The following is a 27,204-nucleotide window of genomic DNA, read 5'->3' on the forward strand; positions in this document are numbered from 1 at the left end:
CCCCATGCCAACCCTGACCTGTCCCCGTGTGGGACATTGTGCATAACTCCAGCAGCAATGACAGGTTTTGGGCCAGAGACGTTTTTTCTGGGCAAGAGACCCTTTTTTGGGCCAGCCCCCAATACCTCTGCCTGTTTCCTCTAGGTTCTCTTGCATGTGGAAGCAAAGCTCACTCAGAAAAAGTAGTGTTTTACTGTTTTTTGTTTATTTCCAAGGAAAAAAATAATAATCACATTTAAATTGCAACTCAATTGGGTATTTAATGTGGTTCTTATGTATAGAATTAATAAACTTTGTTCTGACATGGGGATTTATCTGTCGCAACATTATGCGTGGTAAATAATTGCATATTCGAGATTCGGTGAAATGGGTGACAGGGAGAATGGAGGAGAGACATTTATAAAAAACAGTATTTACAAAAATGATATCCACATAGTCGTATTCTAATCTATAAGGCAAGTAACATTTAAAATATGTTGTTTCATGATTATCTTCAACAAGTCAATACAACACATTCATATTACCAGTGGTCAAATACAAAGCTTCGCTGCAGTAGTCCCTGTGCAACAAACCTGTACGTCTTTTACATTTTTTTTTCTCTGAGAACGGTAGGAAAGCAGCAAAGTTTTCATCACAGACTAAGCAGTACCTAGGCCATCGTAGACTAAAGGTATAATATATCTCATTGCACGTTTAGGCAAAAAAGGCCAGCCATTCATTAACTTATTTAACTTAAATCTTAAAAATAGACCTGTGTATTTTAATCCACAAATATTTATAAACATTTTATACATGAGGGAGTTCATAAAATGATACAGGGTGATACCTGGGGAAATCTGATTCACTGCTGGGGTGTCCTGGTGAGGTTCTCCTGCATCCCGTGCTCTCCATCCACCAGCCCTGGCTGCAGGAGAGAAGCTTCGCAACACATCCCAACTGGATTCCTTGCTTAGACCATGACCAACATCTCCACGTTTTATATAATCCAAGCAACCAGGTGATTTCATCAACCTTAAAGCATTTTGGAATAGAAAAGCCCATCCATGTGTGGATGAGGAACCTGACAGCACAATGGCTGTACTCAGAAAGAGGGGGATTTCTAATGGAGGAACAAGATATCCCAAATGCCTCACTAAAACCTGGTGTGTTTCACCACATCCTGCATGGCCTGTGCTGAGTCCAACTTGTCTGAAAACCTTGGAAGAGCATCACCATGCTAACACTTGTGGTTTCAAGAACCATTGCCAGCAGCATCATCCCTCCTAAAGGGAAAGGGAAGGCAGAAGCAGGGCATATTCCCATAAATCTTTTCCTAGCCTTGCAGTGAAATAGGAATTAAAATCCTGATTGAAATAAGAACTAAAATCCTGATTATCATAAAACCTCCCCAGCTCTGCAAGGATTACTTTCCTTGGGAAATGGTGAGAAAAGAGGAACAGAAGAATTCTGGCTATGAAATGAAATCTTTGAGGCAGTAATTTCTTACCAGGAAAGTATGACATGATGTTACATATAAAATATGTCAAGCTTCAAAACTAAGTGTTTTAACAAAAATGTTTTCAGATAAAAACAACAGAAGAGTAGGGAAAAAACCCACTCCATACTCAGTGTATGGATGTGGGGTATTTTTTAAAGTAGATGTTGACTGTTTGGGTAGGTGGAATGGCGCAGGATTCCTCTGTGACCCAAAACTGCCCCATGTGCCCAGTGGGCACAGAAACAGTTGCTGACAGAGATTGGTGACCAAGAATGAGGTCTGCATGTTTTTAGGAAAAGATGTTTGATTCCTTCTTAAGTCTTTTAAAAATCTCAGTGTACTCAGTCTTTTAAAATGCTTCTGCTGGGAGAAAGGGAAGCAGTGACTCTTTATGTGATGCTTGTGCTGGAGGATCTCGGGTGGCTGCAGCCTTCCCTCCCCATCCCCTTCCTGCCTGGCTAAAACAGGATGTCATTCCAACAGAAATTTGTAGGTTTTTCTCACCTATGTTTTAAAAAACTTTTAATAGATAAAACCTCAAAAGGGCAGATCAAAGGCAAATTAATTTAAATGAAATCCTGAATGGCAGGATTAAACAGGAGAGCGATATTTAAGCGATATTTAAGAGGCACCAAATGAAAAGCTCATTATTTGGTACTATTTCATACTAGTGAGTGATTTCATAATCATTAAGAAATACTGTTACAGTAGAAAAATGGTCTGAAAGGTCTCCTGGGAGGAGCACCATAAGCTGAGAATCCTGACTGTTTACAACAAACAGGAGAAAAGTTCCCCCAAAAAATTTACTTCCTGCTCCTGACATCTAAAAACCCAAGTCTTCAGGTGTCTGAGGGGGAAAACCCTCCTGCACCATCAGAGGAACTTTGACTCTGCAGGTGTGGGCTGCTGAAATTGCCTGGAGAAAATTCCTTTGGGAGAGGTTGCTGAGACACAGTCTAAAGGGAAAGGTCCACGGGAGTAACCGAGCTAAAGCCTTTCGGTGCATGTATATTTTTATTTAACGCCTTCTTTATTTGTCCTTTTTTTCACTCAGGTAGATCTGAGTGCTGCTGAGCTCAGGAGTGCCAGAGCTGGGCAGTGCCAGAAGGCTGAGTCCCCTTTCCAGCCTTAGTCTGGCTTGGCAAAAGACCTGCTGGACCACATACTGGGAAACAGAGCAGCGGTGCTTCCCGCTAGGATTGCTCCAAGGCTGGAGCCCCTCTGCTCTGGAGACAGGCTGAGAAAGCTGGGGGTGTTTAGCCTGGAGAAGAGAAGGCTCCAGGGAGACCTTAGAGTTCTTCTAGCGCCTAAAGGGGCTCCAGAAGAGCTGGAGAGGAACTTTGGACAAGGGCTTGGAGTGACAGGACAAGGGGGAATGGCTTCCCTCTGCCAGAGGACAGGGGTAGATGGGATATCGGGAAGGAATTCTTGGCTGTGAGGGATAAACATCCCTATACGTGCTTCTATTTGATGCTCTCCATTAAAAACTCATACCAACCTAAGCTGCTGCCCATAACCTTTTTCTGCTGAGACGTTGTCAAAGCCAGGCAGGAAGAGGACCAGGTTCCTGCACTTTGGACTCGGGAACAACAACAGGTGTGATCCCCACCCTGGGTAACACTGGGGGGCCACATTTGTACACGTGCAAGACAAACACCCAGCAAAAGCAGCATCCCTGTGGCACTCTGCTAAAACACTATGCAAAAAAACTGGCCAAAGCAGTATGGAAGGAACCTGTCCCCTGTCCCAAACCGCTAGTTTTGGTCCCAGTGTTGTGGGTTTGGTGTCACCTGTCCATGGCCGGAGGGGAAATCATATCACTGTGGGACTGGAGGTGTGATGGCACATTGGACACAGCCCTACCAGCCAATTCACCCCAGAAAGTGCACAGAACTGTCCCATCTCTCTACTCAGGCCACAGGAGCTGCATCCCAAAAAAGTGACCTCCATTTTGTGCCACAGCACAAATGGGACGAGCTTGGAAGCTTTGGGTCATGGGTTTTTCTGTTTAAAAAGCATTCAAAAACCCAATGCTATGTAAACACCTTGTCTTTCGAATGAAATATAAAGTAAAATCTCTATGTTCTGGTAATATTTACACAATAAACCCCTTATTTTTGGGCCTAGGCCATAGATCTCTTTTGAAAGGATGAGTTTGTAACAGTTGTACACAGCATGAAGTGATGATGCACAAACTGATTCTTAGGGTTTGCCCTGTATTCCTGTGTTAGAAAGGGGTGGGTTACACACTTTATACATATTTCCAGTTCAGGGGGAAAATCATTAATGGAGTGGGACACTCCATCCAGGAGCACTGCTGAGTGTATTTCCAAAATCTACCAAGATGTGGGAAGCTGCAGAACCAAATTGTGCTTTATCTTCCCTGTTGCTGCTTTTTGTGAACGCACACACACAGCTCACCCCTCAATCATACAAATCGCAGCCTGGGAGTCACCTCAGACCTGTAATATCTCCAAATTTCCTTATTTTCTTTTAAGATGGGCACAAATCTGTTTTTCTACTACAGTTTCCAAACTGCTCGATGATCAAGCACTTCCCAGCATGCCCAGTCTAAGTGTTCCAATGCAAATACACAAGCCTAATCTTGGCAACATTTGTGACTAAAAAATCAGAACTATTTGTCATCTTACACATTCCCAAAGTCCCCATCATGCAGTTCAGTGGATGCTTCAGTGGAGCTTCTCTGTGCATCTGAACTGCAACTGTAATTTTGTGAAGAGCCTTACTTTTCCTTCCCAATATTGCCAAATTCTCCCATTAAACAGGCTCCACATCTCAGCAGATGCTGTGCCATTAATGTCACCAATGCTGTCACCATGTTGCCGGAAGTAGGATGAGACCAACATCAACAAGATCCCAAAAGCTGCACAGGGATGAGCAGCAGGACACCATCTCCCAGGGAAAACACAGAGGGATAACTTTTTGTCCCCCAGCCTCCCGTTTAGCACTGTCATGTATTTTCCCATCTCCAGCTGCTCCCAATGCCAGCGAGTCTGGCTTCTGCCCCGCTGTATTTTGGCAGCTCCCCAGGGAACTGTTTCCCAGTCCATACACACTTTCCTGCCTTAGTGGTAAAATGGAAAGGCCTGGGGGGCGGCACGTCTTTAAAACATTTTCTAAACCTGTAGGGCTTTCAAAAATGGGGGGGAAAGGCAGAAAAAGCGAGCAAAGGAACATAAAAATGCAACCGAAAATCTGGAGGCGGCTCAGAAAACGCATCCTTAAAAACAGCAGGAACATTTCCTGACATTGCTCTGAGCTCAGATTTATCACCCAGTCTCTTTGCTGCTTGTTTCCTTATCTGAATCCCTGCAAAATGTATGGGCATGGGGTAAAGAGAAGCATTAGTCTCCTACACGCTGCTGGGACTCCTGACAGGAAATCTGCAGCTGTAAGAGAACACAGAGCAGGTTGGGAATTTGGAGTATTCCTTGTAGATTTTTTTCCTGGGAGAATGTGCTAGGAACCTCCACCTTTACAGCAATATTCCTCTGGAGTTAAACCAGCTAAACCTGAAGATTAAGCTTTTTATTCATTGCTGTGAGACGTACTAAGGACTGAAGGGAAAGTAAATCAGCATGTGGGCTCTACTGAACTCTCTTTTGATGAGGCACCCCCTTCATAACAGCTACCAGTATTGTATTTAAATCGTATATATTGACAAAATGTAATCTACCTCTGTAAGCATTGTGCCATTCAACAGTACTACTATTAGATTGATATACCACAGTTTAAATTACATCCATTTCATGAATGGTAAAATGCTAAAACTCAAGTGTCTAACTGCCAAAATACAGCCTTACTGGAATGAGTACAATTTACAAATACAATAATTACATTTTAAAACCATTAACAATGTTACATCTAGAAGTAAATACTGTAGGACTGGTCAAGATGGTGTTTTCCAAGGAAAAAAAATGCTGAAAGTTGTCGACACTTCCAACAGAAATGTCCCGAGTGCAGGATTTAGTTCATTTTCCTTAAACTGTAATTAAAACCCGTTCCACACACAGCAGTCCTTGGGTATTTTCCATAGTATTTTCCACAGGCTTGCATAAGCTTCCATCAGTTATCAGCCAAGTATTTACCTAGAAATGGGATCAGAAATCAACTGTGGGGAGGGAGCAGCCCCAGTTCCTAAGGCATGGTTGCCCACCTCCACCAGCCCCACTCCCATGGGGCACATGGGAAAATCCTTGTAATTCTCTGCAGCAATGTAATACATGGAAAAATCCCTGTATTTCTCTGCAGCAGACCCCAGAGCTTGCCTTTCATGCAAGGACCCCTGAGCAGGAAAGAGCCCATGAAATTCCAGGCTCCCATAAGTGGCAGCAGGATTTATGTCATGCAATGGAGCTGTTGCCCCTCTGTCCCCAGCCAGCCCCATCACGCTGAGCTGTGGCAGGAGCTCTGGGCTTGAGCAGCCAACAAATACACAGCACGAGCATTCCCAGCACCCCAGCACAGGCAGAGAGGAGCTGCTGGTGAGGCACCTACCTGCTGCAAACCTCTTCTTGATGAGGGAGAAGCGGTACCCGGCGCCCACGAGCTCAATGTCGCAGCTGGACAGGGTGCTGCCCTCGCTGGTGAACTGCACGGCCAGCGGGGCCGGGCTGCTCGGCCCCTCCGACAGCTGGAACCGGGCCAGCAGAGACCCCACACCTGCAATGGAAGTGCCACACAAGACTCTTACGAGCCTGGAGAGGCACACACAGCACCCCAGCACTGGGTTTGTCAGCAAAGCTCTCTAATGGCTTAATATGTTTCTTATATTGGGCCCCACAACTTAAGAAAGATATGAAGCCATTAGAGACTGTCCAAAGGAGGACAGAGAAGATGAGGAAGGGCCTTGAAGGGAAGCCGTGTGAGGAGTGGCTGAGGGCACTTGGGCTGTTCAGCTGGAGAAGAGGAGACTGAGGGGAGACCTCATTGCAGTTACAACTTCCTGGGGATGGGAAGAGGAGGGGCAGGCACTGATCTCTGCTCTGTGGGGACCAGTAAAAGGGAATGGCCTGAAATTGTGTCAGGAAAGGTTTAAATTGGATCTTAGGAAAAGGTTTTTCCCCCAGAGAGTGGTTGGGAACTGAACAGGCTCCCCAGGGCAGTGGTCACAGCATCAAGGTTGCCAGAGCTCAAGGAGTGTTTGGATGATTCTCTGGGGCACTTGGTGAGACTCTTGGGGATGGGCCTGTGCAGGACTAAGGGCTGGAGTGGATGATCCTTGTGGATCCCTTTCAGCTCAGCATATTCTATGATTCTGTGAGATGCCCAAAGCGACACAAGCGAAGCCCAGTCTCATGGGGTCCCCAACCCTCCAGCATCCTCAGGGCAGGAGGAAAACCTCTCATCCTCCCAGCAGAATTTAGCTTTTCAGACACCCCAGGGATAAGGAGCAGCTGAGCATGTGGGTTACACATGGAGAAACCACCTGTGGGAGACTGTGGTCACCTCAACGGAGACACAACTTGAGCCTTCAGCCTTCAAATAGAGAAGGTCAAGGGACAAAGGACTTGGCAAAACATAACGTCCAAACCTGGTGTGTTAATACCCTCCTGTGATGCCAAGGCAGTTGGCAAAGCAGTGACACGTAGCCCTGCTTTTCTAAGCTCTGCTTTAAATAGCATTCTCCCCAGCAAGCCCCAGCAGGAATCCGTGTGTCTAGACTTGTGTGCCGGCATGATAAACGGGTCAGTGTCTGATTTAAGGATTCGGAGTTAATAACATGCATATTTTCAGGCTTACCTCCATTTTCTGACTTCTGAGAGATATCAGGAATCTTCCACAATATCCTTTGCTGTTCAGCATTCCTGAAAACAAATGAAGAAGAGTGTTTCTGTAGGAGACAAGAAATTGCCAAGGAGTCATTTGAATTTTGCTAAAGGCTGTGTGGGCTGGTGGTGGGGGCGAACTGCTCCGGTGCTGCTCTCTGGAGCTGCAGTTCTAGGAGCTTGGATTTGGGTTTTGCCGGGTGGGTTTGGCAGTGCTGGGTTAATGGCTGGACTCAATAGCGTTACACTGGTTTCCAACCAGTGTAATTCTATGATTGTATGAGCTGAGCAGGAAAATGCTGTCTTTGGGCAAGAGGCAGTGCTGTGCCCTGCTGGGAGCAACAGCCATGCATACCTCCATAGGATCACAGCATCTCAGACTGGGTTGGTTGGAAGGGACCTCAAAGCTCATCTCATTCCACCCCTGCCACGGGCAAGGACACCTTCCATGAGATCATTTTGCTCCAAGCCCTGTCCAACTTGGCCTTGGACGCTTCCAGGGATGGAGCAGCCACAGCTTCTCTGGGCAACCTGTGCCAGGGCCCCTATGGTGGTGATGGCCCTGCACCCCTCTGAGCCCCGGATAAAGCAGCCATAACACAAAATAAGGCCTGATGCTCTGCTGCCCACACACATGCATTCGTCTCTGACCATTTTCTTGTGGAATGGCAAGAAAAAAATCTGAGAGGGGTTGCAGCCTTCCTCCTGCAAGAGGAGGGAAGGTTTGGGTTCCTGATGTGCCCTCAGTTCCCACCCACAGACCCTCCTGAATCGAGCCTGCTTCTGCAGTTCTAGGCGGGGACACAGCAGAGAAAGGGAAGGAGCTCAATCCCTACCAGACAGCAGGAGGAAGCACAGCTTGAAGTTTGGTTACTCCTCCGTCGACGGGGACGAGGAACTGGACGTTGTTTAGAGCTACCGGTGTGGTCATTGCCTCTGTATTGTATTTGTAGTCAATGCGGAGGTCAGTGCTTGCAGGGTCACACCGCCAGCTCACTGCAAGGTTTAATGGAGTAGACTGAATACCCTGGGCAGATACCTTCCAAAATGACAGAAAAAACATTTAGTTTCCATAGGGGTGAAGGGAGAAGTCCCGTTTTACAGCCGCGCTCATCGCATTTGGTTTCAGAGGAGGCAATACCTTGTATTCCCTCCGAAACTCTGTACTGGGCTCCAAACCAGACAATCTAGTGCCACAAGAAGGGACTAAAGGGATAACATGCCCCCCCCCACATTAGCAACACTCTGCACTAGGGAAACCCCAGCTTTTACATCTATAATTCAGCACACTTTTTTTTTTGGCACAATTTTATCTTACAAAAAACCCCTACCTGGTATTTGAGCATATCCACATTGTAATAGGTGGCTTGCGGTTTCTGTTCCGATACCTTCTTTAGGTGAGTCATCAGATTTGGCATGTTGACCCAGAACTCCTTCGAGTTGGTGTCAGTCTGCACGCTGTCACTGCACAGAGAGAGAGAGTTAACCCTTTACAGAACCTGCCTTGGCAGGAGAAAACTGTTCTACAAAGCACATAGGACAGCAGCCACTAGCTGTGACTGCACTCAGTCCCACATCTATGGGAATATTGGCTGCCTCCCACACATCTCCAGCTTGTCCTCAGCTACCTCCAGGGAGGCACAGCAGATGTAACCCACAGGTCATCTCATTTTGCAACGAGGAGGTTTAATGAGCAGAGCAAAGGAAAAACAGAGCACTTGGCTCCTCACTGTTGGTGCTCTTCTACCTGGCATGGGGCTGCGCTCAGCAGGAGTGTTCTGGAAAATGAGGAGCTTGTGAGTTCAACACAGCCAAGTGCAGGTCCTGCACCTGGGGGGCAGGGGGTAATCCCAGCACAGGCTGGGTAGAGAATGGATTGGGAGTAGCCCTGAGGAGGAGGACTTGGGAGGGTTGGTGGATGAGAAGCTCAACATGCCCCAGCCAGAAACACCCAAGCCCTGGGCTGATCCCCCAGCATGGGCAGCAAGTGAAGGGGGCATTCTGCCCCTCTGCTCCACTCAGGTAAGACCCCACCTGCAGTGCTGCCTCCAGCTCAAGGGCTGCTAACATCAGAAGAAGAAAAGGCTCTGGGGAGACCTTAGAGCCCCTTCCAGTGCCTAAAGGGGCTCCAAGAGAGCTGGAGAGGGACTTGGGACAAGGGCCTGCAGGGATAGGACAAGGGGGAATGGCTTCCCACTGCCAGAGGTCAGGGTTAGATGGGATATCGGGAAGGAATTGTTGGCTGTGAGGGTGGTGAGGCCCTGGCACAGGTTGCCCACAGAAGCTGTGGCTGCCCCATCCCTGGAAATGTCCAAGGCTGGGTTGGACAGGACTTGGAGCAACCTGGGATAGTAGAAGGTGTCCCATGGCAAGGGGTGGAACAAGATGAGCTTTAAGGTCCAATCTGAACCATTCTGGGATTCTATGAAATATTTAAGGGGCTTGAGAGTTTCCTTCCCAAAATCAGGGCAGGCTTCCAAGGAAGACACCTCAGTCTGTGTGTTTTTGTGAGGTCCCCTAGTTTTCTGGAAACCCGCCTTCAATTGGGACGCTCGCAAGGTGGGTCCTTACCAGCAGAGGAGCTGGGGGTTTGGCAGGACGTGCTCCAGTCTGTTGTAGTTCAGCACACGGAAGGTTAGCACTGCCGGAGTGGGATTGTTGGCAAAGTGTCGGGTGATGCCCGCTGGAAACGACAGCACCATCTCCCCCGTGATCTTCACGATACACCTGCAGTGCCAGACACAGAGACTGAGGGGCAGGAAAGGGAGGCTCAAAATGGAGCAGGAGCACCATGGATGGGGTGGTGACAGCCCCCCACTTCCCACCCCAGGTTCTGTTCTCAGAGTGAGCAGAAGCAGCACAAAGGCTGACAGCCCACAAGGGACAATGGTCGTGGGACACCACAGGAGTGTCCTGATGCTGGACCCCCACCTGGTGCAGTGCAGTAACACCCCAACAAGCACATGCTAACCCGAGAGCACCTCCTGTCCTCCCTCCCCACACCTTGGGATGCACCCCAAGCCTGTCCCAACCCCAGAACCCCCATATCAACATCCAGACCCTGTCGGCCAGCACCTACTTGTTGGGGTCAGCCCCTTTGAAATATGCGTTGACTGTTTCTGTGAAGGCGGCAGCGACAGGCAGGGTGTCCTGTGCCCCCATGGTGAGGGGGCTGGGCCCCCGTGATGACCCTGCAACAGAGCAGACACCCCCACTTGGGACCCATAGAGACAAATGGCCCCGCTCCCCCCAGTGCAGGGCGAGGGAGTGCTCGCCAGGAACCCCAGCCTAACTTCATGGGCAAATAATAACAAAAAATCCCCCAGGCTTTGGATGAGGCTTTAAAAATGGTTTTAAATTACATTTCCCTCCCCCTCCAAAAGCAAGCAAAGAAAATGATGGAGGAGCCCCAGGCAGGAGCAGCATGCGGGGCCACGGCCCCCCTGGCGTGGGGGCTGCCACACGGCAGGCTTTGCATGACAGTTTTTGCAGTTGGTCTCTGGGCCCCAGAAAAAGGGGCTGGGGGGGTTCATTGTCTTGTCACTGGAGAGCTCAGGCTGCCCGTAGGAAAAGTGGGGTGTCAGCAGTCTCCCCCTCAGGCTGCCTGAACCCCAGCCTGTGGGGACTCCTGCAATCCCCTCTCCTCTCCTGCCCAGTGAACCAGAAGGAAGCCCCACTCCCTGCTCACCCCACAAACCCCACAGTACCCTACAGATAATCTGCAAATCGTCAGAAATCTGAAACCACAGAGGCACAGGTTGCCCAGTGCACCTGTGTCTGCCCCATCTCTGCAAATGTTCAAGGCCAGGTTGGACGGGGCTTGGAGCAACCTGGGCTAGTGGAAGGTGTCCCTGCCCATGGCAGGGGATGGAGCAAGATGGGCTTTGAGGTCCCTGACATCCAAACCATTCTAGGATTCCATGATTAAAATAAATGGGAAAAGTTTGCTTTGCTCATGCTGTGCATCCATGGACACCCGCCAGACTCTAAAATGATTAGCCCTGCAGGATCACTCTCAGATTTCCATTTGCTAGTCAGGAATTTTTGTCTCCAAAACAATTCAAGGATGAAATTTTCACTGCAAGTGCACCTCAGAAGTCCCAAGTGTGCTGGAAATCCCATGTGGGGGACAGCATCCTGCTCCCTGTGCCCACCACCAGGGGAGTCTTAGGTGCTTTTGGCACAGCAAAGTCATCATCTCTTCCCCATGGAAAGCATCCAAAGATCAGCCCAGGGTTAGTGTCAGGTCACCCACCCAATGTACAAGGTGCTAAACCCATGGCCACCCAAAATCCTGGAGATGTCACTCCCCTGCCCTGGCACTGCCGGCTCAGCTTCATCTATTTCCTGCAATGCACCGTTTTGGAACCTTTTTGTTTACATCACATGCTGTACATCAGGTTAAGCACAAGGATTATTCTACCTCAAATCAGGAATGGCAAAGGTCTCCAGAGAGGCACCTTACCCAGAGACCACAACACCCCTCACTCCGTCACCTTCATCGCCAGGGTCTGAGTCAGGCGGGTGAAAGGGGCGATGAATCCAGCCTGGAGTTTGTTTGGAACATGCAAGCACATGCCAGCTCCAGCCAAAGCTGCAGGAATTCCAATGCCAGCCCAGGAAAGGGCAGCACCTCCAAAGGCAGCAGGGCCAGGGGAAAGCAAAGCAAAATGTGGCATATTCCCGATGAGCTCCTGCTCTTCTGCTTGGGCTATCCTCCAAAATTATCCATCCCCTTCTTTATCTGCTGCTTCCCACCACTGCAAGTAAACAACAGGGTTTGGGTGCAGGAAACTGGGGTTCATAACATCTCCTGGGGAAAGCGCTTCCGTCATTTCAATCACACTTTGAGTTTCAATATATTAACTGAAAAAAATATTGTATTTGCCAACAAGGAGGATTCCTCACACCTTACCCAGGCACCCACGCATTAATGGATAAACTCCAAGTGCTCTCTCCTAGGGGCACAGATGAGCCCCTCTAGTGATGGGATTTTCCCTTCAAATCTGTAACGTAGCCTAAAAGGATGTAAAAAATTCATGTAGCCGTGTCTACCTCAGTCATGCATCTTAAGAGGCTCAGGGGATTAAGTGATTCCAGCTGCAGCCCAGAATGAGGATGATCAGGAAGGGTATCTGAGTGTCCCAGCACATGGGATGGGCAGCCAGAGCATCTCGTCCACACACAACAGACCCATCACCACACACACATTAATTATCCTAATGAGCCCAGTAGGGCAGCCTGTGGCTCCCCAAGCCTTCTGCTCCTGGGGCCACAGCCCAAGCTACCTATCAGGATGAACATCCTGCTGAAGAGTGGTCATACCAGTGCCAGCCATGTGTAAGAGCATGAGCAGCTCCCCAAACCCATGGGACACGCAGATTTCCTGGCTCTGTGACAGAGAGGACATGCAGGGGCAGCACCATGGACTACTGGGGTAACATATTTTAGATAAATTCTTTCCATAACACCACTGCTGGGTGATCCTTACTTCCCACACCCTCAGCAATGACCCCCAGCCAAACCCAGTGGGATAGTCTCATCACATCCACCCAGAAAAACAGATGGGATTCAAAAGCATCAATGCAGGCTGGTTACGGAGGGGGAAAACTGGAGGTGACACCTAGCAGAAGAGGATCAGGCTTGTCTCATAAGGAAGGCGAGAAGAAGGGCTTTAGCTGCCCACATGCAGTCCCTAGGAATAGAATCATTATTCCTCATGAGAGGACTAAAACCACCTCCTAATGGCAGCTGAGTCTAGCCTGAACCCTGCAGCAGAGCATGGAATGAGGGGCAGGTGTCTCTCACACCAACGTGCCTTTTCCCTGATTTCCCATCTCTTTTTCCCTTTGTTCCTCTGCACGTATATAAGATTCCTTTATTCTCCAGAACGAAAATTCATCTCTGCAGGGATAAATGGGTTGGCCTCATGGATCCCCATAACCAGGGTCAGCTGGGCTGTGGGAATCTGAGTTCACCTGAGCAACAACTGCAAGAAAACATCCTCATTTCTAATCCAGCTTTGAATAAAAACCATGTGAATGGAACTGAGGTTCTTGATTCCCTCCACTCTTCTTCATGAACCTGCATATTCTTCTTAATGGCTTCAGAGAACAAAATAACCTTTTACACTAAGGTTTTTACTAAAAAAGAAAATTATAATCTATTTTAAGCAATGGTATGATTTTCTAGAAACATGAGACAAGTCCAGTTACCATGGCACACGTCCACCCAAACCCTGGCTTTTCAATGACTGCTTCAAAAGTCATTTTTAGAAACTTTTCATTTGGACAAATGATGTGATACTAATGGAGAAAAAAAGTATCCATTTTATGGGGCTTTGAATCCAGCCATAAGCAGCGGACTAGGTTCATTTGCCTTATTTTTCCCTACACAAAAGTGGAAAATGCAGCTATGGAATGAGGAGACACAAGTGACAGCAATCCTGGCCAGAAGAGCATCACCAGATCTTTTCACACACGAATAAACTACCCCATGTTCAGCAAATACATGGATCTTGTCACAAAAACCCCTCAAAATCCAGAAACTATCATTTCCTTTTTGGCCTTCCACATCCTGAGAGTTTCAGATGCCAAACACAAAAGGTTTCCTCTCACTTTCCTACAGATGAGCATGGAAGTTCAGGGGGTTTTTTAAAGTTGGACATGGAGATTTAGAAATAAATCAGGAAATAGAGTGTGTGGAAGTAAGATAACTCCTTTCTGGAACGTGAGCTGATCCCGGGGACAGTGCCATACTCCTGCAGCCCCGCTGCTGTGCTGGCATTCCCAGGACAAACCCACTCCCTTCTCCACAACATTCACACTGCCAGAACGAAGTCAAATAATTCCAATAACTTAAATACTCAAAACCACAAGAAAACCCCCAAGAAGTGGATGTGCTTGCAGTGCTGCTGCTGGACTGAGCAAGGGGAGGAGAAAGCATAGAGCAGGGGAATGCGTGGTGCTGGACTACTTGTGCTGAGGGATAACGCTGTCCCTGCTCTCCTCAGCTCTTCCTGGGGCTCTGAACAGGCAGGTGGCACCTTGGAAACCCAGGAAGGGTTTTTTACTGGTAATAGCAAAACTGTAATGAGCATCAGGAAGAAGCAGCTCCCCCTGGAGCTAAGCTGGGAGCTGCTGTTGGAATGAGGACCATCAAAGCAGGGATTGCTGGAGCAGTGACCTTGGGCCAAGTAAAAGGGAGGAAAGGAAGGAAGCAAATCCCTGCTCTATACCACCTCAATCCCTGCCTTCTGCTGCTGCTACTCCATCACTCTCACCAGGATAGGCTTTGCTCCGTGATCCCAAGCAGTGCATCCTCAGTGGCCTGGCAGTGCCATCCCAGGCCACTTGGCATTTTTCTGGGATGGACATGCTTTGGGAATCACATGCAGAAACAATGATCTGACAAGTCTTGTGCCGGCAGCATCCTCCAGCTCACCCCAGCCCTGCCTGCAAGCACCACAACAGCTCCAAAGTGCTTTCTTGGTGACTAAAAGCACCTATCCCTCCTGTAAGCGAATGTCCTGCTTTTACCTCTGCTTCTAAAAAGCAAAATATTGCCTCAGTGCCTGTGAGATAAGGCTTCCCCCAAAGCCTCAGTGCTCTTGGAGTGGGACTGGCTGCCCAGCCACCCACAGCTCTGCCCTGCGTGGGATGTGAGGCTGCTTGGAGAACAAGCAACAAGTTTTTCCCCTCCCTGCATCCTTCTCATCCATGGGGGACCCCAGAACTACCAAGACCTCTAAGCAGCCACCCCAGCAGCACAACCTGCTGGTGTTTCAGCTCCCAACTCTTCACTGCCAAAAAATCTGGTGGGAGGTGGGGAGGAGGCCTTGGCTTGGCACAGAACCCATCATCCTTTGGGTGTTAATTAACAGCATGTGGCCCAGCCCACTCAGGGTAACGAGCAGCTTGTGAGGGAGAGTAGAGAGAAGCTCTGGTTGACAGAGTCAAGTTCCTCGGCAGTGCAAGTGGTTCCACTCTCTGGTGTTCACTGCAGCCTCCGCACGGGAATATTCAGAATGTTCTTTTGGGTCTTGCTTTGTTTGGGTTGGATTTTTTTAGAAAATAAATAAACGAGGAAAGAGATCACGGGGGACAAATGGCACAAATCAAATCAAAATTGTTCTGGTTGAACTTGCGACGTCATCTAAGTAGCCATAGCATTTCGCATGGAAAGCCGGACTGGATGGAGCCTTGGGAGGGAACCCCGGGAGTGAGAGAGCGAGAGCAGGGGGAGCGAGTCGTTACCGGGTATGCTATGCACTACTTACCTTCGAAAGTCAAATAAAACTTTCCTCTGTCAAACCAAACGAGGGAAGGCTGTTCATTCTCTGTATGGCCAGGAGTTGAAGCGGGAGGGGAAAGGTTAAGGAGAGGGAGAGAGAAGGACACAGTGTGAGTCACAGAGCAGGTCATTTATCTTGCTACGGGGAGGGGGCGAGGCGCTGCAAGCCGTTCACGTGCAGGGACAGGGGCTTTAAACTTGAGCGTTGGCTTGGGAGACAGAAAGCAGAAAGCAAAGCTATGGAAGCCCAGATGGAAGAGTCATTTTTCTTGGTAAGGAGTTTTGAGGGGTTTTCTCTTTTTTTTGGCTACAGTAGAAGAGGCTTGTCGGCTCATGCACTCCATCAGCATGTTCTAACTGGGCTGATCTGGGCAAACATGCCGTGTCCTCCTCGCCTTCAGTGTCATCTCCGCCAGCATTCCCGGTGGGATGCTGCTCCACATGCCACACCGGTGCACACAATCAGTGACAGTAAAATGGGGTGGTCTCTGTTGCATTTCAGGACGTTACACTTGCAGATAACCAGACACACGCACACAGAGCAGCAGCTGCCTAGCTGGAATCCTCCCTTTCCCATCAAAACCACCAGCTCCCTGCTCTCACACCGCCTTGAAAGCCACGCTAGACTCCAGGTACTGCTGGAATAACTCAGGGGGGACAAGAGGGGGTAAGAAACAGCTTTTGGAGCTGTTAAAACAAGCCTTTTGAATTCAGGAGGTGAAAACCTTCCACCTCAAAGTCCTTTTGGTCACTGAGAAACTGTCATGCAAGGTGCTGCGAGCGGTGGGTGCCGCCCGCTCTGAAGGCGGATTGTCTGGAAAGCTCCCTGCCAGTACAGTACCTGCCGGCGTTTCACTGCGCCTTTCAAACGCGGGCAGTTTGTCAATAAAAGCATCATCCTCTGATAACACAAGCAGAAGAAATGCAAAGGAAAGAAAAAAAACAAACACAAAGAATGAAAACACGGATCCCAACTGAAACCAAGCAGCGCGTTGTATCAACAGAGAGACAGAGAGGGGGTTTAACGAGAGAAATGAGGGAAGGGGCACTAACACGGGAGCAAAAGCTTCTTTCTTTGCCAGAAATTATTCAGACTGACATGCAACCACGGGAAAAGCACACCAGAGCAGAACAGAGGACACAGAAATGGAACAACCCTTCACATGCTCTTGGACAAACGCCATCAGATTTGCCAAAGGGAACAGGAGACGGGGAGAGTGTTGGAGACATACTCTGGAGCAAGCACAGGGCTGCAGGCAGCCCCAACTGGGTTGTGTTGTCCCAGTTCCCCAGAACCCACAGGGGTCCTCGACCTGCCCATCCCTGCGCACCTTCCACTTCAGCTTTTCCTCTTTCTGCAAACAAACCCAGGAATCAGAAGTGCTCCCTCCTGCACTATGGATTTTTATGGATGCTTATCCAGCACCAGTGCCCACCCTTGCCTTGGAGGGGACAAGGAGATGCTTGGACTTTCCCTGAATGGATCCCAAACCCCATCTGCTCCTGCCTGTCCCAAGCCAAATCCTAGCCACGTGGCATCTGCTGCTTGATTGTTGTTGGATATCAGGAAAAAGTTCTTCACCTGGAGGATGGCTGGGCATTGAAATAGGCTCCAAAGGACAGTGGCCACAGCACCAAGGCTGCCAGAACTCAAGAGGTGTTTGAAAAATACTATGAGGCACGTGATGGGAATGTTGGGGTGTCCTGTGCAGGGCCAGGAGTTGGACTTGATGATCCTGATTTGTCCCTTCCAACTCAGGATATTCCAGGATTCTACAATTTGTGTGGAGCTGGAAGTGCAACAGCTGCAATCTGCGATGCTCCTCCTGGCTGCCCTATTTGGAGTTCTCAAGTCATGGGGTGACCCCAGAACCCTGATTTCAGCTGTCTTGAAAGCAAAATCCCCCATGGAGAGAGTGGGAGATGCTAGTGCCACTGGGTACAGCTTCTCACCCCTCCAGCAGTATCATCCCCACTGCTCAGCGTGGGTAGGTCATTAAAAACATCAAGCAGCAGTTTTTGTTCATAAAAACATATGTGTTATAGAGAAAAAAATAAATTTAAATGAGAGCCTGAGGGACCTGCTCAGCTGGCAGGACCAGCATGCATCCCCCACACACGTCCCCTTTCCCATCCTCCTGCAGCCCCCACAACCATCCCTGTCCTCAGCCTGGCTGGTCCCCCCACAAAAACTGTGGTCCCAGGTGCCCCCTGGCCACTGTGCCAGCAGGCACTGCCAATCCCACTGTCACTGTGGGGGACAGCAGGCATGAACAGGACCAACACACTGGGAATGCTCAGGGCTGGCTGCCCCTTTCTCCAGGTGTTTTGTTTTCCAGCAACACTCTGTGACAGTGACCAACAGCCGGCGAACAGGTACAGCACCTACGACACCTCGAGAGTGAAGCAAACAACAGGATGGAGACGCAGGTCAGAGACTCCAGCAAACCCACAGGGAGGGCTCGGTGCCACCAGCACCAGGGGGACAGCGCCTGGCACACAGCCCAGGACACCCAGCACCTTCCAGCCATCACATGTGGTGATGCCACCACTCGTGAGGTGACAGCCGGTGACAATCGCCGCAGCCAGGCCAGTGGCTGAGCACACACCAACCAGCCAGGATGGGTTTTTGGAGGATTGGAAAGAAAAGAAGAAGGAGGAAGGAGATCCTGGAGAAAAAGGAGATGCAGGAAGCGAGGGACAGTAGGGCTGGCAGCCAGGTGGGATGGAAAGGATGGCAGAGGACAGAGTGCCAGCAGCTGGGATGGAGGGGAGGAGTGGGACAGAGGGGATGGAGAAGGGAGGCACAGGGGCACCCAGCACCTGGAGCGTGGGAGCTGCCAGCCTTTATTCTCATTGCTTGTCTCAGGCATCTGGGGGTTTGGCAAACCCCATGTTTTTCAGGCCATTCCTCCAAAAGAAAACTGCAGCACTTTGTTGTGCCTTAGGATGTGCCAACCTAATGGTTTGGAAGAACCTTTTCTAAGACCCCATTTCCCACTACCACTTTAGAGAAAAGTGCAAAATTAAGACATTCAAAAAGATTTAAAATTGTCTCCTGGACCCCAAGGTCTGGCTTCCAGCCCCCCTCCCCTCCAGGCACAAGCATCCCCTGCAAAAAAAAAAAAGCTTATTTTGCCCAAATTTACAGACCACAATCACATTTTATGATATATTTCCCTTGGTGATACCTTTGACTTTCACTAAACATCCATTTTCCACAGCATTTGGAGTTGCCCCAAAGCTTCCCTAACAACATCACCCTCCTGACACATCACGCCCCCTCAAATCCCATTTTGCACTTAAAAAATCTGATGAAAACTAATGAATATAAACCCAAAGAACAATCTAGCAGATAAAAAAGCTTCAAGAACCATTTAAGGATGTTTAGAGGTATGAAAGGTGAAAGAACAGCAGAGCTGTATGTTTTTACCAACGGTGGGAGTGGTGGCTGCACTCAGGGAATTGGTGGAAGATATGGAAGAAGTACTTTCAGCACGGGCTAAAGGTGCTATCGGAGGAGGGCTGGATGAGTGGATAGGAGGGCTAAAAGGCCTGGACTGTAGAAAAACATAAAATAACACAAGGTTAAAGAAAACACAGACACATTTGCATCAAACAAACAAGCTTTTCCCTGAAGCTGTAACCCTCAGGAACTCCAGCCAGCTGCTCTACTGGCATCCCAGAGAAGTAAAGGGAATTACTTTAGCTCTTTTAGTGCTAATAGCATTTCATTCTGGACCTGGAAAAATGGGAGGTGATTCCCACCATCACGTGGGTCTGGGTGTTTGAAGTTCCCATCCGTTCTGAGGATGGGAGCTCCAGAGGCCGTGGGAGGGATGGAATGCACTTAGCACTGGGAAGGGAGCAGTGCCCATCATGCGCTAGCTCACCAGGGAGCAGCTTATTAGGTCCTTATGGGTCCTTTAGGGATGATTTTTTATCCAAATCATGAATCCAAAGACTCTCCCAACCTACCTGAAGCAGCCTGGAGTGGCAGGACAAAATGTTGCAGCTCAGCTGGTGTGGTGGTGAACACCCCACCAAAGATTGCTGCATCCCCCGAGCCAGCCACCATTCTCAAGACAGAGGGATCCACTCTGCTTTACCCCCAACCCCTTCTCACTCCTGCCCCAGCCCGTTCTCTGCCTTTGCCATGACTGCAGACCATGGTTTTCCTGCGCTTGGCATTACCAGGCTGGATTACCTGATAACCAGGTGCATGATAACCAGGTATGTAATATGGATAACCAGAGGCAGTTACAGCCCTTCCCAGGTGGAATTTACCCCAGTGGACAAATCCTAGAAAACCCCGACCCGCCCTGGCAGCCCCCACTGGTCACTTGCTCCATTATATTCCATGTTAGGATTGGGAATGCCACCCAACACCCCCCTCTCCCTCCCAACGTACCACGTCAGCGACAGGGGGTTTGCCAGGGGGCAGCTTGGGCCGGGAGGGAGGCCGGGGGGGTGGTGGCGGAGGGGTGCCACAGGTGGCCAGCGGCGTTCCAGGGCGAGCTGGCGATGAGGAACCTGCAACAAATGGGAGCTGTGAGCACCACACAGGCAACGCCCCCCCAGCACTGCCCACCCCAAATCCCCCACCCACCCAGGGGTGCACACGCACACCCCACACAGCTCCCCATGGCCACAGCCCCACACCAGCAGCTTTCCAGGGCACAGAGCATTCCAGGATTGCTGATGCTGATGAATTCCTCACAGGGGCTGCCCAGTATCCTGCTCCCTCAGCCAGGGAACGTTGGGCAAAGTTGTTATCAGAGGATACATGGCTTTCCCAAAAAACAGATGTAGGCAGGAGGACTATGGTGCTGAAGCCCTGCAGCTGGTGGTGGTGCCACAGCTCTGGGGCTGGCACAACTGGTGAACAGGGTGGGTGTTAGGGGCAAACCTTTGTCCCAGCAAAGAAGGGAGAGAGCAGAACAGGAAGGTTATAAGTTTTGCTGGGAGTGTAACATCTCCCAACCCTCTGGAAGAGTCTCGCAGAACAAGAGGTGATGATCTCAGGGTTCACGTAGTCCCCAGCGGTTGCTGTCCTGCTGTGAAGGAGAAGTTTTGTAATCAGGTGGAAATTTATGACCAATGCTTCACAGAATATCCAGGAGACTGTTTTGCTCCATGCAGAGAAATTCCTTCCAGAAGAAGTTCAGCAATAACTGGTGCTGTACAGAGCAGTCAGAGACGGCACCATGACATGAGGGGCAGAAGAAGTGGGAGGAAATTCAGATCCCATTCCCAAGACAACTAGCATGGCCTTTGCCCCTAGTCTTCGTGGAGTTCAGTAGCTCCATGCTTGGCTCAAACTGATGATAAGACGAGGCCTTTGGCCTTATTTTTCCAACTTACAAGAGAATAATTTCCTAAGTTTTTGGGTGATAGTTCAGATTAAGGAAAGACCAAAGCTAGATCCATAGAAATGAGACTAGGATGTAAAGGAGAGCAGGCTAAGCCAAGAGAGGGGCTTGTTTAAAGGGAGTAAATTTCACTCATCCCTTGGTTCAACTCCAAAATACAAGCCATTTTTAATTAAAAGCCTAATTTGGGAACCAGTCTGAATTTTTCCTTACTCATCCCAATAAAAGCCTGACAAAATAGGAATTATTCACAGGGAGCAGTTTTGCAGCACTGAATGAGTGTGGCAGAGGGAGTGTTCTGTGACCACCAGGTAGCCTAAGCCCTGCCAGACATTGGCTTCCATCCCAGAATAGATATTTCCTGCCACAAGAAATTGTGGCAGTGTGTGGAAATAAGCATGAGATCAGAAGCCTGCTGGGATGCTAGGGTTAGAGCAACCTGATCAAGTGGAATGTGTCCCTTGGCAAGGGGCTGGAAGGAGATGAGCTTTGAGATCCCAACCAACCCAAACCGTTCCATGATGACTCTGCACCCATCCCCAGCCCTGGCTCAGCGACACCCACATGGTATGTGAAGGCAGAAGGGCATCCTGGGATGGCTCTGCTCCACAGCATCCCAAAATTGGACAGGACCAGGACCAAATGCAGCACCAGGAGCCTTGGAAAGGTGGAGAGGAGTGTGAGAAATGCTGGATCCAGCTGCCAGACGATGCAGCTTTTGGAACATTTGCACAGCTTCTCTGTGAGTATGTTAACACTTCGCATTTTCCAGCTTGCTGCACTGGGGAAGGCTGAGGTGGCAGTGGAATGCAAAGCAGTCCAGACTGAGACAGAAGCCAATTCCTGAAGAAGAGACGTAGATCTTCTTGGAGAGATAGTTCCTCCATTCATCCATCCCTACATGAGGAGCCCTGGCACGTCACCATCCTGTGACTCTTCGCTCCCACAAGGCAGCTACTCAGTTGGCATGAGGTTGGAGAGCATAGAGGAAGAATGTTGCTGTTTTCTGCTGCCAAACTCCAGAAGTTCCAGCTCCAACCACTGCCACTAGCAGCCCCCACATGGACCCCCACCCTCCCAGCACAGAAAAGCCACCACCACTGAAGCAAAGCCACACTTGCAGCACCATTCTCACACAGGGGACACCCCCAGCAGTCCCTCCACACCCCTTCCATGAAGGTGACAACCCCACAGAGGAATGACATGGCTTTCAAGCTCCCATGAGGTTGGTGGCATATGTTGAGGCACAGGTCTGGGGGCTGCACACCCAACACACCCCTCACCTAAGTGGAGGTTCCTCAGAGCTCTGAGAGGGTAATTCCCTTAAGAATAACTTCTGATGGATGCAGCATGGCAGCACAGGTGTCCCATAAGTGCCCTTGGGGGTCAGCCCCTAAAATAACAGGCTCAGGTTGCACCCCCTCAAGCACCCTGGGGAAGTATGTGTAAGCTGACCTCCACCAAGCTCCTTTGCCCCTAATGGGCACAGACATTTATAATTAATAATATTAATTTATAATTAAGTAGGCAGCCAGCACATGCCAGACAGAGCAGTCAGGTTCTGCCCTAGGAGAGGCGCACCCTGGAACACATTTCTCCTGGCTCTCCATACTCAGAGCCAAAAAGGACTAGGCACTGTCCAGACCTGTGCTACCTCTGAGCTGGGTGGGTGACAGTGCGTGGTGATCTGTCTCCAACAGATTTAAAGGACCCTGGAGCTGAGGCTTGCTCAGATTATTTGCCTGAAATGTTTTTTACTCAAACCTACTGAGGAGAGAGCTGCAGCAACGGCAACTCCATTCAAAATTCCGTGCATGGCAGAGGTGGGAAGGGTGGCTCTGGGGAGCTTTGGGGAAAGACCATCAGCCCCATCCCACCACGAGACACGCAGCGAGGAGCAGGGGGAGGACACAGGAGGCGGAGGGCAGACGATGGACGTGGAGGCACGACACGGGCCCGGGCACAGGCACAGCCAGGCGGGAGGGGACGGCGGAGGCCTCAGGGCCCCCCCGAAGCACAGCCACGGCCGCGGGACGTACCGCTGGTGCTGCCCGCGCTGGCGCCCGGTCCGGGGGACGAGACCACCGTGCGGTAGGTGGGCGGCGGAGGGGGCGGCGGGGTCGCTCTCTGTCCCGGCCCAAAATCTTTGGGAGAGGCCACCGGCTCCACGTTCTCATCCTTCAGGTGCTCAGAAACCTTCTTGTGAACCTCTTCCAGGTGCAGCGGGGAGGGCAGCGGGCGGGAGGGCTCTGCCGCGGGAGCATTGGCTGGAGCGGCCGCTGCCGCCGGCGGGGATCCCGCTTTTTCCCGGGGAGTCAACTCCGGAGCCGCGTTTTCCGGGGATTGATCAGAAAAATTGACCCACTTGTCTTCTGCGTTTGCAGCAGCAGATTTGGGGGACGGCACGGGGCCAAAAATGCTGTCCAAGTCATTGATGGACGGGAGTTTGTCCCTTTTGGGCTCTGCTGCTGCCTGGTCCCCTCCTGTGGTCAGAGGAGGTTATTTTACACTTGGCATTAAGCGAGGGCTGCACTACTTGCTACGGGCTCTATGCCAGCTACTTCTAGAGAAGATACTCTAAAAACATGGTTTCTTATAAGCAGCTGGGGAATATAATTCATGTGCAACAAAGTTCTACATCAGGTCATATGCAACATATAATGAACCACACTGGGTCAAAAGGCTGGATGAGTAAACATGCACCATGAGCCAAGCCCTGCTCCTCCATCACTCAGATCCAACAGTACCTTATCGTCCCAAAAGTTGCAGCCTTTACATGTCCTCTAAATGACAACACATCCTTACCATCACTCTGGATTATCAGCAGATATTAAACTTACGCACTCAGCGCTCTGGCACACCCCACTCTCTATATATATTTATAAACACACACGTATAAATATATATACTTGAACATGCTGGTTTGCAGCACGGGATGCAGACAGGGTGAATGTATTTCAGTCACAAGCAGCAGCAGATCAGGGGATTTCAGGGCTCTGCTCACTAACTGAGCCACCACACACCAGCATTCCCGTCTGACTCCATAACCAACACAGACACAATCCATCAGCCAAGCTTTACATATCCAGGGAAGGGAGATCCTAAAACTAATGTGCCCTCTGGGCCCTTGTGTCAGCATCACCCCACCTCTACTCCCATGTTTGGGGGAGCCATCTGCTGTTCTACATTTGGGATAAAATAGAGTTTTGCTCAAACAGACAAAGCAGACTTCAGCCTCTTGCTTTATATGATGCACAAGGCAGAGCCCAGCAAATGGTCCAGCACATGTGGCTGGGCTTGACATTTGCTCCTGTGATGAATCAGTGTATGGAGGTGGACACTGCCAGCCTGGCAGCTCCAATAAATAGGAAAAAAAAAATCAAGATATGGGAGCATGAATGAGATGTTGATGGATTGAGCAGAGAGGTCAGAGCAGGGGATTTCTTCATGGCAAGGAAATTTCATCCCAAGGTGCTTTGTCTGTCCCCATGCAGTGCCCTTTCCAAAGGCCAGACATTGTATCCCCTCCTCAAATCCTGCTACTCCATCAGACAGCACCCTGCCAGCACCATGAATTATATACTTAAAAGCATTTTATGTTCTCTGGTTGCATCCAACCCCTTTCCATCCCTGCCATCAGGTTGTCCTTCATTCCCAGCACCATTCCATTCTCTCTTCTTTATCCCAGGCTGTGAGACCAGAGGGGACTTTTCCCACCTTCCCTGACAGCGGTAGGAATTTGGGGGACAGGGAGTGCAGGAGCAGCTCTCTGACACAGGCAGACACTGCTGTGTTATTCCACAAACACAGACCATTCAGGACTGCTCCAGGCAGGAACAGGGTTCTGTGTATTCCCAGTTTTGAGTAGGGTATTAAGGTTAATGCTGCATTGCATTTCCAGCATGACTGATCCCGAAGTCAGGGAGGGTGGAGAAAACATTAATTTCACCAGGATGACACAAACTTAGGGGCCAAAGGCATCTTTGTGCTGCTTCTACAGCATCACCCCAACAGCAGCATCCACAAAGCTGAGGCTGTCCCATCACTGGAAGTGTTCAAGGCCAGGTTGGATGGGGCTTGGAACAACTTGCTCTAGTGGAAGGTGTCCCTGCCCATGGCAGGGGCTGGAACAAGATGAACTTTAAGGTCCCTTCCAACCTGAATCAGTCTGGAATTCTTCAAATGCAAAGGGAAGAGGGTGCACGAGGACCAAATCTGTGTCCAAAACACAGCCACGGGGAACCACCCCCCACCCAGTGCCACCCCTGGAGGCTCTGGATCAGTCTCCCAGGACTGTGCCGTGGCACACACTGAGCTTTACCTATTCCCACAGGCAGGGGGGAGCCGGTGCGCGGCGGCGTGGCTGGAACGTTCTTCGGTGGGAGTGGTGGAGGAGCTGCAAGAGAGCAGAGAGGGGAATAAATTCAGTTACAGTGTCTTAGAAAACACAGGTTTACTGGGAACAGGGGCTATGACAGCGATGAGGTTGCTCCAAGCCCCATCCAGCCAAGCCTTGGACACTTCCAGGGATGGGGCAGCCACAGCTTCTCTGGACAACCCGTGCCAGGGCCTCTCCACCCTCACAGGGAACAATATCTTCCCAATATCCCACCTATCTCTGCCCTCTGTCAATGTAATGCCATTTTTACTAGGGTTTATGTATTTTTTTCCTCCCATTTTTACTTCTCAGACTGTACTCACACGTTTTTAAATCCCTGAATTACCATTTTAATTAAACCTGTAGCCTCTACGGGACAGATCTGCCTCCATGTTTCTCATGTGTCTATCCCACATGGAGCCAGGATGCACAAAGGGGAGCGGGAGAACTGTGGCTAATTAGCAGTGGCTAATTAACCAGCCTCACTTTACAGAGGCATTTTTGCCAAGCAGATGCAAATCAGATCCAAGGCCAAGCCTCCTGGAGCAGCAGCCCAGGAGCTACTGTGGTTTCCATCGTTAGTGTCCCAGTCCCCTTGGAAGGTGGAGATGTGCCCAGAGGTTGCCTTGACCTTGGCACATCAGCACCAGGGCCAGGGGTGAGTTTGGCATGAAATCCATTGGGCTCATGGCTGGTGAGGGGGAAGTGGAGTAGGAAAAGGAGGAAAGAATGACTTTGCAGCTTGGGAGGAGGAAAAGCTGCAGTTCCCCAGCTGCCTCAGGCAATGGGAAAACCGGCAGTAAAAATCAGGGATTTGGGGTTGTGCTGATCTTCCATATGTTGTCCCAGAGAAAATAAAAACAACAAATGGTGTTTCCAGCCTTTCCAGTCAAATCATTAACATGCACAGTCTGGTATTCCTGGCCTCCGAAGGCAGTGTGGTTTTTACCACAGGTCCCAAGCAGGACATTTGCCCTGGCTGGAGAGGTTTCACCTTGGAAATCCAGCTCTCATGGTAGAGGCACATGTCCCAAGGCAGGATGTGTATAACCTCTCCCAGCCTGAGTACCATCCATCCTTCTTTCCCACCCCTAATACCATCTATCCCATCCCTCACCCAATCCCATTCCTTCTGCCACCCTATAGTACTGCAACTCAAGTCAAGTCAGGGGAAAAAAAACACCTCAAACATAAAATGTTATAGAATTGCACAGTCTGGATGAGGAAAAGTCAAATATTTGTCCTGATTTCTGTATGTATTATTTTTTTGATTGATAATCTGCACAGTCACTTACTTCCAGTTGGAAAAGGTCTCGGAAGTTTTGGGGACTCTACATTTGTGTTGATGGGCTGGACTGAACCCCAGATCTCAGGCTGATCTAGAGCAGCTGAAAAATCAAAAATAAATAAATAAGTAAACCTTTTAAAGCAATGAGAAAACCAACCATCTTCTTCTAAACATCAAAACACCTTCAATCTGAGGCTTGGGAAAAGAGGAACCAAACAGTGACACAAACCTCTCATTAATTAAAGACAGGGGGTTCTATAACAGTGGATAATTAAAAGCTTGCCTGATTTTGAAACAGGACAAGCAATTAGTTTGACACTCATGCTGCTTGACAAACAAAACAATGCCATTGATGGATTTGGAGGCTTATTACATGAAGGAAAACACTGTATTAATTGCAAAAATTGTCTGGAATTTTAGGATATGCAAAAAAAACCCACCAGGTATTAAAATGAAAAGATACAAATATATTCACAGAAGTTGTAGGGAAAAAATTTTCAATGTAGTTTACATTTATTGCACTTTTTGGGGGGCTGTGTGCAGACAACTGCAAGCAAACATAGGTTTGATTAAAAGAATTAACTGGAGTTGTTAATGACAAGACATAA

The 27,204-nt window shown here is 49.5% G+C and overlaps 1 protein-coding gene across 3 annotated transcripts in view; it reads right to left on the bottom strand.

The window, feature by feature from the left end:
• Nucleotides 1-3,482: 3,482 nt before the first annotated feature.
• Nucleotides 3,483-27,204, bottom strand: part of SGIP1 (SH3 domain GRB2 like endophilin interacting protein 1) — a 56,541-nt gene continuing 32,819 nt past the window's right edge. The window contains exons 12-24 of one of the 3 annotated variants that reach the window (XM_027891062.1): nt 26,604-26,696; nt 25,252-25,326; nt 22,970-23,413; nt 19,970-20,091; nt 18,992-19,118; nt 15,545-15,604; nt 10,346-10,457; nt 9,838-9,993; nt 8,598-8,730; nt 8,103-8,305; nt 7,241-7,305; nt 5,996-6,160; nt 3,483-5,586 (exon numbers count right to left, since the gene is read on the bottom strand). In XM_027891062.1, the coding sequence (XP_027746863.1) occupies nt 5,564-5,586; nt 5,996-6,160; nt 7,241-7,305; nt 8,103-8,305; nt 8,598-8,730; nt 9,838-9,993; nt 10,346-10,457; nt 15,545-15,604; nt 18,992-19,118; nt 19,970-20,091; nt 22,970-23,413; nt 25,252-25,326; nt 26,604-26,696 (1,778 nt within the window). In that variant the 3' untranslated portion in view covers nt 3,483-5,563. Of the gene's footprint in view, nt 5,587-5,995; nt 6,161-7,240; nt 7,306-8,102; nt 8,306-8,597; nt 8,731-9,837; nt 9,994-10,345; nt 10,458-15,544; nt 15,605-18,991; nt 19,119-19,969; nt 20,092-22,969; nt 23,414-25,251; nt 25,327-26,603; nt 26,697-27,204 lie in introns of those variants that run through there. The other 2 variants (XM_027891063.1, XM_027891064.1) reach the window with 2 other exon arrangements.

Source organism: Empidonax traillii, unplaced genomic scaffold (assembly GCF_003031625.1).
Source record: "Empidonax traillii isolate 1590-97213 ecotype Southwest subspecies unplaced genomic scaffold, ASM303162v1 scaffold309:size1915965, whole genome shotgun sequence".
In the NCBI taxonomy this organism is placed as follows: domain Eukaryota; kingdom Metazoa; phylum Chordata; class Aves; order Passeriformes; family Tyrannidae; genus Empidonax; species Empidonax traillii.